Source organism: Megascapheus bottae, chromosome 16 (assembly GCF_031878675.1).
Source record: "Megascapheus bottae isolate mThoBot1 chromosome 16, mThoBot2.hap1, whole genome shotgun sequence".
NCBI lineage: Eukaryota > Metazoa > Chordata > Mammalia > Rodentia > Geomyidae > Megascapheus > Megascapheus bottae.
The window spans coordinates 12,725,800-12,738,543 of NC_143524.1; the positions used below are offsets into that span (position 1 = coordinate 12,725,800).

The 12,744-nt window shown below is 40.5% G+C and overlaps 1 protein-coding gene across 3 annotated transcripts in view; it reads left to right on the top strand.

Annotated features, from left to right (window-relative positions):
• Ckap5 (cytoskeleton associated protein 5) overlaps positions 1-12,744 on the top strand; it is a 93,406-nt gene that overhangs the window by 10,174 nt on the left and 70,488 nt on the right. For all 3 annotated transcript variants that reach the window (XM_090347798.1, XM_090347800.1, XM_090347799.1), the window contains exons 2-4: positions 7,546-7,639; positions 10,769-10,962; positions 12,239-12,445. In XM_090347798.1, the coding sequence (XP_090203924.1) occupies positions 7,583-7,639; positions 10,769-10,962; positions 12,239-12,445 (458 nt within the window). In that variant the 5' untranslated portion in view covers positions 7,546-7,582. The remainder of the gene's footprint in view (positions 1-7,545; positions 7,640-10,768; positions 10,963-12,238; positions 12,446-12,744) is intronic.

The window sequence follows — 12,744 nt, forward strand, 5'->3', positions numbered from 1 at the left end:
TGGGCTTTCTCAAGGCTGGAGCGCTACCACTTGAGCCAAAGAACCACTTTCATTTTTTTCTATGTATGTGGTACGCAGATCTTCGTGCATGCTGCGTGCATGCTGGGCAAGCACTCTACCACTAGGCCAAACTCCCAGCCCTGTTTGTTTGTTTTTAATCGTCATGGGCTTGAACTCTGGGCCTGGGTGCTGAGTTCTTCTGCTCTCTTCTTCACTCTACCACTTGAGCCACAGCACCACTTTTGGTTTTCTGGTGGTTAATTGGAGATGAGTCTCACAGACTTTCTAAGCCCAGGCTGGCTTTGAATGGCGATCCTCAGATCTCAGCCTCCTGAATAGCTAGGATTACAAGCATGAGCTACTTTGCTTTTAAAGTATAGCTTAGCTTAAATTGGATGGGTGAAGCTGAATCTAATGCTTATGGCTTTGGATCTGTAGCTTGGGGTTTGGAGGCCTGAATAGCAGAATGAACAAGCATAAAGTTTTAAGCCTCCTTGGTACAGTTGAGCTGTAACTCAAAAAGTTGACCTAATTTACAGCCAGTTTAACTTTCTATTTCCCCAGAGGCCTGTGTTGGTATTTGGTCCCCCCGACTTTGGCGACATTGACAGTGGTCATCTAATAAAGTCCAGTCTTCTTTCCTGCTGATAGAATAGCACGATGTGAAAGACACAGCTCTTTACCTGTCTCTGTCTCTGAGGGAATATGTGGGAGGCCTCTGTCCCAGAACAAGGAAAGCAAATACACCAAAATTTTAAGATAACCTTCTAGGGAAGTAGTTCAGATTCCTAGTCCCCTGATAATAAACAATATGCCAGCAAGAGGATAACATTTGTCCTTTCTAATGAGAAATACCTAGAGGCTTTGAAGGTTTTTGGTTTTCTTTTCTTTCTTTTTTATTTTTGGTCAGTGATGGGGCTTAGACTATGGGCCTGGGCACTGTCCCTGAGCTCTTCAGCTCAATGCTACCACCCTACCCCTGGAGCCACAGTGCCACTTCCAGTTTTCTAGTGGTTAGTAGGAGAAAAGAGTCTCATAGACTTTAGTGCCTGAGCTGGCTTTGAACTGTGATCCTGGGATCTCAGCCTCCTGAGTAACTAGGATTACAGGCATAAGTCACTACACCCAGCTCTTCTTCTTCTTTTTTTAATGAAGGAAAAGCCTGTCATTTATTCTACATGCTTGATTTTACTTGGCCTTTACTAAGTAATAAAAATCCTAAATTCTCTTTGACACCTACATAATCCAGTTGTCTGTCTCTCCTGGACATGTTTTGTTTTTTTTAATTTATTTATTTTTTGCCAGTTCTGGGCTTGAGCTCAGGGCCTGAGCACTGTCCTTGGACTTTCTCAAGGCTAGAGCTCTACCACTTGAGCCTCAGCACCATTTCCGGCTTTTTTCTATGTACATGGTACTGAGGAATCGAACCCAGGTCTTCATGCATGCTAGGCAAGCACTCTACCACTAGGCCAAACTCCCAGCCCTCTCCTGGACATGTTTTGAATAGATTTTTTAGCACGCATTGTTTTATCTTTATTTAATAAAGTTAATTGAGCCGATCATCACACATCACTGGTCATTCTAGAAATTTTGTTTGAGATGGATATGGGTATATTGTCCAGTTTGGCCCCAAACTTCTGGGCTCAGATGAGAGCTGGGACTATAGAGCTGGGACTAGCATGGGCTACACAGTATATCAGAATTCAGGATTTTTTTTTTTTCTTTGAGCCTGGTCCTGGGTCTAGGCGCTGTCTCTGAGCTCGTCAATTCAAGGCTAGCACTCTGCCACTTGGGCACAGTGCCACTTTTGGTTTTCTGGTGGTTAATTGGAGATAAGAATTTCATGGACTTTTGTGCTAGGCTGGCTTTGAACCACGATCCTCAGATCTCAACCTGCTGGGTAGTAGAATTACAAGCATGAGCCACCAGCCCCAGGCCAGAATACCGGAACTATACATGAAGGTTTTAAACCCTTGGGTGATTGGGGAGAATTGAATTGTGAAGCTATCTAGTTCTCAGTCTAGCTCTAATATTGCTCATGATGTAATATCTTGGTGCTTTACTTTTAGTGGGTTGAACAACAAGAAAATGCTTGGTTTCTGGGGTCTACATCTTATGAAAGGACATGGTACACATTTAATAGGAAATTTGTTATTCAAACACTGAAGTGAGAAGTTAATAATTTATTCTAAGTTTTACCTTTTAACCTTGAAAGCATTTCTTAACCTCTGATCTAAAATAAACAATTACTTCTAACCCCTTTTCAATAGCAGTATGGACTATATGATATTTGAGGTTTTGGGAGTTATTTTATAGATCAGTGATATAAAATGATAATGTTCCTATAGAGCAGATTTATTTTAGCTGGTCTTATTGCTTTTGCCTCCATTTTAGATTGAAGCAAAGGCTTTAAACAACTGGCTTAAACAATTGGAAAATTCTGAATATTTTTGTAGGGATTGGGACACATGAACCATAGCAAGCATCATACATAGTTTTGATTAATTTTACTAATGCTTCTCTTTGTTGGCCATTTTTCCAACAAAGACATCAAACCATGCTAATAAAAACCTCAAGTTTTTTCTATATTTATGTTTACAAAAATCCATATTCCTCTGATTGTTCCTGATCCACATTTCAAACATTTGAAGATCACATATCTGAAGCCTAAAATCAGACTCCTATTCTCAACTTTTCCTCTTCTCTTCATAGACAACTCAAAACTTCTGTGATACACTTTTCTCTCATTGGAACCAGTTTTCTCCTTAACTACCAGACTGGAGCCTTCTGTTTCTCCATTAGACTTTCCCTCTACTTGCATCTTAGTTATAAGGTGTTATTTTTCTCCCCTCTCCCTTCTCCCACTCCTCTCTTCTCCCCACCCAGAACTGGGGGCTGAACTTTGGGCATTACTGGACAAGTACTCTACCGAATCAATCACATCCCCAACCCTGGCTGGCTTTGAACCATGATCCTTCTACCTATGCCTCCTGCATAGCTGAGATTATATGCTATACCACCTTGCCTGGCTGATTTGTTGAGATGTGATCTTCCTCACTTATTGCCCTAGATGGCTTCAATCTTTGATCCTTTCCAAGTAGCAGGGTTACTGGTGTGCCCTTCCTTTATTCCTATTTATTTTTTTATTTTTATTTTTTGGCCCCTTTTTCTCTTTCTGGCCCCGCTCGCTCCGGCCCGGCTAGGCCCCCTTTCTAGCTCAGGCCCCGCTCGCTCTGGCCCCGCTTGCTTCCGCCCGGCTCGCTCCAGCTTGCTCTTGGCCCCGCTCGCTCCGGCCCGGCCCTGCTCCTGGCTTGCTCTGGCCCCGCTCGCTCCGGCCCGGGTCGCTCCCGCACGCTCCTGGCCCCGCTCGCTCCGGCCCTGGCTTGCTCTGGCCCCGCTCGCTCCGGCCCGGCCAGCTGTCGCTTGCTCCTGGCTCTGCTCGCTCTGGCCCCTTCTCGCTCTGGCCCCTTCTCGCTCTGGCCCCGCTCGCTCTGGCCCCGCTCGCTCTGGCCCCGCTGGCTCTGGCCTCGCTGGCTCTGGCTCGGCTGGCTCCCGCACGCTCCGGTCCTGCTCGCTCCGGCCACCACTCGGTTGGGCTCTGTTCACTTTAGCTCAGCTCGCTTCTTTCGCTCTCTGTCGCCGTCGCAGTCTTGTCTCTGCCACTTTTCCGGTTTGGTTGTGTCTCGTCTCTGCCACTTCCGGCTTGGTTGTGTATGTGGGATACCGAGGAATCGAACCCGGGTCTTTGTGCATGCTAGTCAAGCACTTTAACCGCTAGGCCAAACTCCCGGGCCCCCCTTTATTCCTATTTATTTGGGGAAAAAAAAAATCACATCTATCATCGAATTGCCCTACCCCTCTGAGCCACAGCCCTGCTTCCCTGTTTTCTTGGCCATTTGTATTTTTCTTCAAGAACTATGTGTTCAATTCATTGGTTCATTTATTAAAAATTGGGTGTTATGCTCTCTTACCGTTTAGTTTTTTTGAGCTCCTTGTATATTCTGGATATTAACTCTGTTGAGCAGCTTGAGAAGATTTCCCATTCTGTGAGTTGTGTCTTTGTTCTGGTAATTTTGTTTCTTTTTCTATGTACAAATCTTAATTTGATATAGCTCTACTTGTACATTTTTATTTTTGCTTTCTGGGCTACAGAGTCATAATTCAGAAAATAACTGTCCATATGTTTGATGTTTTTCCTGTAGTTTCACGTAATAGTTTAAAAGTTTCAGGTCAACCAGGGGCCAGTGACTCATGCCTATAATCCTAGCTACTCAGATGCTGAGATCTGAGAATTGCAATTCAAAGCCAGCCTAGGCAGCAGATTCCATCAGACTTTTCAGTTAATATATAAAAAATAGGAGCAGTGGTTCAAGTGGTAGAACACTAAGCTTGAACTTCAAAGCTCAAGGACAGCACCCATGCCCTGAGTTTAAGACCCAGGATCAACACCAAAGAAGGAAAAGAGAAAAGACATTTTTTTATCTTACATTAAGGCCCTTTTCCATTTGGAGTTAAGTTTTCTATAAAGTGAGAGAGAGGAGTCGAGTTTTTATCTCTTGCATGTTGATGACTAGTTTTCTCAGGACTATTGAAACACTGTCTTTTATTTTTGGTTATTATATGTGATTTGATTTGCTTTCTATTGTATTTATTTGTAAGAAACTAAATGGCTGTAGGTGTGTGGTTTTATTTCTATGTTTTTCTATTCCATTGGTCTTTTATTTTTTATTTTTTAATTTTTATTTTTTTGGCTAGTCCTGGGCTTGAGCTCAGGGCCTGAGCACTGTCCTTGGACTTTCTCAAGGCTAGAACTCTACTACTTGAGCCTCAGCACCATTTCCAACTTTTTTTTTTCTATGTATGTGGTACTGAGAAATCAAACCTGGGTCTTCGTGCATGCTAGGCAAGCACTCTACCACTAGGCCAAACTCCCGGCCCAGTCTTTTATTTATTTATTTATTTTTACCAATAGCATGCTGGTTTTGTTATGGCTCCATCATAAAATTTGAAGTCCAGAATTATGATCACATATAGCATTTTTTTCTTTCTTTCTTTTCCTTCCTTTCTTTCTTCCTTCCTTCCTTTCTTGAAGTCAGGATGTGGGTACTCTCCTATAGCTTTCTCAAGGCTAGTGCTCTACCACTTGAGCCACAGCACCACTTCTGGCCTTTTCTGTGTATGTGGTACCAAGGAATCGAACCCAGGACTTTGTGCATGCTAGGCAAGCACTTTAGCACTAGGCCATACTCCTGGCCTAGCATTATTCTTTCTATTCGGTATTACTTTTGCTATTCAGAGTTGTTGGTCTTTCTGTATGAATTTTAAGATCAATCTTTCTTTTCTACAAAAAAAAAAATCCTTAAAAAAATATATTGAGGTAGGTGCTGGAGGCTCATGCCAAGGACAGTGCTCAGGCCCTGAGTTCAAGCCCCACAACTGGAAAAAAAAAAAAAAAGAATCGGGCCGGGAGTTTGGCCTAGTGGTTAAAGTGCTTGCCTAGCATGCACGAAGACCTGGGTTCGATTCCTTGGTACCACATATAAAGAAAAAAAAGCTGGAAGTGGTGCTGAGGCTCAAGTGGTAGAGCTCTAGCCTTGAGAAAGTCCAAGGACAGTGCTCAGGCCCTGAGCTCAAGACCAGGACTGGCAAAAACAAAAACAAAAACAACAAAAAAAAAGAATCTTAGAAAAGTCCTTTTTTTATTAAAGAATTTATTAACATTGATTTTTACATCATATTTCAAATGACATGTTTAACAAACGAGTTCAAGAAGGGAAGCTCTATACATCACTGGCACTTAGTTTTTAGAACATAATCAAAATTAGGCTAAGGGTTTGTATATCATAGATATATATTAATTTATGAAATAAAACATTATGTCTATAGAGTCTATATAGTTTATATTTCCAGTATCATGTCCATATTATTGAGTATGCAAATATGGAGCCCTCGCTCTTGTACTGTTTGGATCTAATAGCCACATATTAAGGATACTATGCGCCTTTTGTTCCTTTGGTCTTGACTTGTCTCACTCAACATGATTCGCTCTAGATTCATCCACTTCCCTGAAGTGACATTATTTTATCTTGTCTATTGGCTATGTAGAATTCCATTGTGTATATATACCACATTTTCTGTATCCATTCATCTGCAGTAGGGCATCCGAATTGTTTCCATCGCCTGGCTATTGTGAATAGTGCAGAGATAAACATAGCTGAGTAAGTGTCCTTATTATATCTTGGGTTTTGATGTTCAGGATAGATGCCCAGAAGTGGTATGGTGGGATCGTAGGGAAGGTCAATTTTCAGTTCTTTAAGAAACCTCCACACTGCTTTCCAGAGTGGCTGAACTTGCTTACAATCCCACTAGCAGTGCAGTAAGGTTCCTTTTTCCCCACAACCCCACCAGCAACTGTCATTGTCTGAGTTCAAAATCTTGGCCATTCTTGTTGGGGTAAGGTGTTATCTTAGGGTTGTTTTTATTTGTATTTCCTTTATGACCGTGGATGATCAACATTTTCTCAAATGCTTTTCTGCCATTTAATCTCTTCTTCTGATAAATCTCTCTTTAGTTCCCTTGTCTATTTAGTGAATGGTTTGTTGGGTTTTGGGGGATTAGTTTCTTAAGTTCCCTGTAGATACTGGATATTAAGCATTTGTCAGATGTATTACTGGTAAATATCTTTTCCCAGTTGGTTGGCTGTCTCTCTACTTTTGCGACTATGCTTGTATTTAGGCAGAAACTTTATTTTTAGGTAGTCCCATTTATTGAGTCTCTCTCCAATCTGTTGTGACCCTGGGATTCTGTTTAGGAATCTTTTGCCTGTGCCTATGAGTTCCAGTGTCTCTCCTACTCTATCATGTAGCAGTTTCACGGTTTCCATACTGACATTGAGGTCTTTGATCCACTTTGAGTTAATGCTTGTGCATGGCGAAAGGCTAGGGTCAATTTTTAGCTTTCTGCATGTGGCTGTCCAGTTTTGCCAGCACCAATAATTGAATAGACTGTGGTTGTTCCACTGTATATCTTTGGCTCCTTTGTCAAATACAAGTTGACTATAGCTATGTGGTTCTATTTCTGGGTCTTCTATTCTTTTCCACTGATCTTCTGGTCTGTTTTTGTGCCAATATCAAGCGGTTTTTGTTATTATAGCTCTATAGTAGAGATTGAAGTCTGGTATTGTAATACCACCAATATTGCTTTTTTGCCTAGGATTGTTTTGGTTATTCTATGTCTTATTCCATATGAACCTTTGGATTGTATCTTCTATTTCAGTAAAGAATGTCTTTGGGATTTTGATGGGGATTGCATTGAATTTGTATATCAATGTTGGCAGTATCGCCATTTTCACTATGTTGGTTCTCCCTAGCCATGAGCATGGGTTGTCTTTCCATTTCCTAGTGTCCTCTTTAATTTCTTTCGTTAGGCTTTTATAGCTTTCATTTTATAGTTTTCATCTTCGAAAAGTCCTTTTTTAAGTTTTTTTTTTTTTTTAAAGACTACTTGATTGCTAGAGTTAATAGGTACCTACTTTTATCTGACCAGGAACTGCTATTAATTCCAAGGAAAAACTGGAAACACAATGGGAGATGACAGTGAATGGTTGAAATTGCCTGTGGATCAGAAATGTGAGCACAAGGTAAGGCTTTTCTGCAGTTTGAATTTCAGTATTATTGGCTTGCTTTCTCAACAGTTACACTGTTGCCTTATTAAGACATGCTTTTTACACTGTGATTTGAAAAACACTAATGCCTTCTTAATTTTTTTTTTTTTGTGTGTGGGTCATGGGGCTTGAACTCTGGGCCTGGGCACTGTCATTGCCCTACCATTAAGTCACAGCCCCACTTCCCCTTTTCTAGTAATTAATTGGAGATAAGAGTCTCAGGGCTTTGTAGTACCTGGGCTGGCTTGGAACCACAATCCTCAGATCTCAGCCTCCTGAGTAGCTTTACTTACTGAGCCACCAGGCTGGCTTGGATTTATTGTTATTTTATTTTATGTCATTAAAAATAGGTGAAGGTGGTGGGCGTGGTGGCTCACGCCTATAATCCTAGTTATTCTGGAGGCTGAGATCTGAGGATCTAGGTTCAAAGCTAGTCCAGACACTAAAGAATCTGACCCTCTTATCTCCAGTTAACCTCTAGAAAAAAGGAAGTGGGGCTTGGTTCAAGGGTAGGATGGTAGCCTTGAGCTGAAGAGTTCAGGGATAGTGCCCAGGCCCAGAGTTCAAGCCCCATGACCCACCAAAAAAAAAAAAAAAAATTGTGAATGTGCCAGGCACTGGAGGCACACATCTATAATCTTAGCTGCTCAGCAGGCTGAGATCTGCGGATCACAGTTCAAAGCCAGGCCAGGCACAGAAACCCCTGTGATGCTGGGCACAGTAGCCCATGCCTGTAATCCTAGCTACTCAGAAGGCTGAGATCTGAGGATCTTGGTTCAAAGCCAGCCCAGGCAGTAAAGACCTAAAGACCAAGAGACTCTTATCTCCAATTAACCACTAGAAAACCGGAAGTGGTGCTGTGACTCAAGGGGTAGGGTAGTAGCCTTGAGCTGAAGACCTCAAGGACAATGCCTAGGCACTGGGGTAGCCTTAAGCTGAAGAACTCAGGGACAGTGCCCAGGCCCAAGTCTGAGCCCTATGACCACCCAAAAAAAAAAAAAGGCCCAAAAATCTTATCTCTAATTAATCACCAAAAAACTGGAAGTGGCGCTGTGGCTCCAGTGGTAAAGCACTAGCCTTGAGCTGAAGAGCTCAGAGACAGCGCCCAGGCCCAGAGTTCAAACCCCACAATTGGCCAAAAAAAAAAGGATCAATTTAAAAAGGTTTTTTTTTTTTTTTGAGTCTCTGAAAAAAATCCAAAGAAATAAGTGAAGTACTTTGTAATGTACCTAAGAAGTGACTTCTTAGGTAATTTTATTACAGTGATACCACTCTTGGGCATTTACTCATAGAATTCCAAGTAAAGTTAGAGAAGACACTGCACATCATATTCAGTGCTATACTACTCACGTAGTCCAAATACCTTACAGTGATGAGTAGATCAAGAAAATGTGAGGTGTGTATGTTGTGTATATGAATTTTACTCAACCAGTAATAATAATATTAATAATCATATGTAATTTATGGGGGAAATGTATGGATCTGGAAAAAAATTACGTTAAGTGAAGTAAGTCTGGCTCAGATGTAGAAGTTAGATCTAAGTCATAAACATATGAAATATATCCAGGGTCATATACACATATACACAAACAAATTGAGTAAGTATAATGTACACAAGGGAACATCTGCTTTAAACAACTAATTTACAAATTAACAAAATAGGAATACCAGGAATCTGAAACATGTTTTTATCAAGTTTTGAGAAAGTTAAGGTAAGATGATGGCAAATGAATGGAGAACAAGGGTTTGGCAAATGCAGTCATAATCAGTGTACATATGTGAAAATAGAACTGGGTTATTTGAGGTAGATGGGTTTCAGAGAGATGGAGAGAATGATGAACAGGATGACATTAAGATGCATTGTACTCATACACTGACATGTTGAAATCTCCTTGTATATCTTCTTAAAGGTAATAAACAAAATTAAATTTAAAAAATTATCTGGGGGCTGGGAGTTTAGCCTAGTGGTAGAATGCTTGCCTAGAATGCACAAAGACCAGGGTTCAATTCCTTGGTATCAGAAATGGTTCTGTGGTTCAAGTGGTAGAGCTCTGGCCTTGAGAAAGCCCAAGGACAGTGCTCAGGCCCTGAGTTCAAGGCCCAGGCCTGGCAAAAAAAAAAAATTATCTGTAGCTGGGCACTTTGGTAGCTCATGCCTATAATTGTAGCTACTCAGAAGATCTAAGGATTGCAGTTCAAAGCCGGCCTGGGTAGGAAAGTCTGTGTGACTCTTATCTCCAATTAACCACGAAAAAATCGGAAGGGGCATTGTGGCTCAAGTGGTAGAGTGCTTGCCTTGAGCTGACTCAGGGACTTCGCCCAGGCCCAGAGTTCAAGCCCCTTGATCAACCAAAAAAAGGAAAGAAAGAAGGAAATTGTCTGAAGCTGGTAGCATAAGACTAAAACTAGCTACTAGGAATGTAGGAAAAAAAATTATTTGAAGCTGGTGGCTAAAAACTGTAGCTACTTGAAAGGTAGAGCATAGCAGTTCAAGGTCATTCTCAGCATATTTCTCATCTTTCTCAGATAGGATTTCACAGAGTAGTTCAGACTAGCCTCAAACTCACTATTATAATCTAAGTTGGCCCCAAACTCATTATCCCATGACTGAATTTTCTAAATACTGAATGCTGTGTGATCCACCTAGTTTCATCAGTGAAGTTTCTTTCCTATTTATTTTTGTTGTTGTTTTGTATATTGGTATTGGCGCTTGAACTCAGAACTTGGGCACTGTCCCTTAGCTTTTTCACTCAAGGCCAGTATTCTACCATTTGAGCCACATCTCTGAGTGTGTGCGTATGCCGTGTGCATGCGCACACACACGTGTATGTGTGTGTGAGTAATATATCTGGATACAAAGTAAATAAAATGCATTTGTAATGTATAATTACTAAGAATTTTAGATAACCTTAGTAAATTATTCATTAGAGTTCTTTTTTTTGAAAACTATCAATTTCTTTAACTTTTTAATCAGTCTGTCTGCAAACATTGGATTCATTATTCAAATTACCTAGTGTTGGGATGTATTCATTTTTTTATCTCCTCTCCTACATAATATTAATATATAATAAAATGACTTTTTTTCAAATATTATTTTTCTTTTAGTTGTGGAAAGCAAGATTAAGTGGATATGAAGATGCCCTGAAGATCTTCCAGAAAATAAAAGATGAAAAGAGCCCAGAATGGTCCAAATTTCTAGGATTGATAAAAAAATTTGTTACAGATTCCAATGCAGTGGTTCAGTTGAAAGGACTAGAAGCTGCACTTGTTTATGTTGAAAATGCTCATGTAGCAGGAAAGTAAGTACTCTTCTTATTCTGACAAAACAACATCAACAACAAAAAACCTTGACTAGTACTATGAGATTTTATGTATGTTTCCATATCCTTACTTATGAGAAGTTTTAGAATATACTAATTTTCATTCAGCCCTGGTGGCACACACCCATAACAGTAGCTATTCAGAAAGTTGAGATCTGAGGATAGTGGTTTGAAACTAGCCTGTGCAGGAAAGTCCAGGAGACTTTTTGTTGTTGTTGTTGTTAGTCATAGGGCTTGAACTCTGGGCCTGGGTACTCTATCTGGTAGCTAAAGGCCTAGTGCTCTACCACTTTGAGCCACTTCTGGTTTTCTGGGGGTTAATTGGAGATAAGAGTCTCATGGATTTTCTTCCTTGAGCAGACTTTAAACTGTGATCCTCAGATCTCAGCCTGTAGCTACGATTACAGTTATGAACACTGGTGCTGGGCCTGTGACACTCTTAATCTCCATCTAGCTACCGAAAAAAACAGGGAATGAAACTTGACTCAAAATCATTAACATGGAGGAGAAAAGCTTAGGGCAGTACCCAGAACCTGAGTTTAACCCTAGGTCTTGTACAAAAGTTAAAAAAAAAAAATTAAACATAGGGGCTGGGAGTTGGGCCTAGTGGTAGAGAGCTCCGCTAGCATGCACAAAGACCTGGGTTCAATTCCTTGGTACCAAATACATAGATAAAAGCTAGAAGTAGTGCTGTGGCTCAAGTAGAACATTAGCCTACTGAAGACAAAGACCAGGTCCAGAGTTCAAGCCTCATGACCAACAAAAAAAAAAGGAAAGAAAAAAACCCCTAAAGCTATATCTAGTACAATGTTCCTTAAGTTTTTTATGGATTGGATAAATTTTTTTTAACATTTATATTGCTATTAGTGATTGAACAGGACCTTTACCACTTGAATTACATCACCAGTTCAAACATAATTTTAAAAATTGGAAACTTTCTTGTGTCTAAACAAGAGGAGATACTTGTGTATCTCTTTCTAAAACCTTTCTAAGCAGAGAGTGTGGACTGGTGGTATAGTGCTGGCCTAGCATGCATGAAGCCCTGGATTCGATTCCTCTGTACTACATACACAGAAAAGGCTGGAAGTGTGATTGTGCTTCAAGTGATAGAGTGCTATCCTTGAGAAAGCTCAAGAATAGTGCCCAGGCCCTGAGTTCAAGCCCCAGGATTGGCAAAAACAAAACAAAATCTTCTTTCCTACTATTTCTACTAAAATGTGTCTTTTGTTTGTGGTGGTAATTGTTTATATTACAGAACCACAGGAGAAGTTGTGTCAGGTGTTGTAAGTAAAGTGTTCAATCAGCCTAAAGCCAAAGCCAAGGAGTTGGGCATAGAGATCTGTCTTATGTACATAGAAATTGAGAAGGGAGAGGCTGTGCAAGAAGAACTTCTAAAAGGGCTGGACAATAAGAACCCCAAGATCATAGTGGCCTGTATAGAAACACTGAGGAAAGCCTTAAGGTAAGATTCTTTGTACATTTGCTCTGTTATAGTGTATAAGTTGAGTTTCTGGTTTAAATGGAAATAGAAACTGCTAAACTCTACCTGTCATGCTATCTAAACCAGGGAAAAAAGAAAAAATTTTCCTCAAATGTGGCACTTGGCATTGAGTAGTTTTAGCCTTCAAGTCTGTTATATATTACTTTCTGTAACTCTCATTCTTATAAAGATGAGCAGCATGGTAATTCTAATCTGTTTTTAGATTGAAAATTGGCATTTTGATAGAAAAATGTTCCCAAGATGTTTAAGCAGTTTTCTAT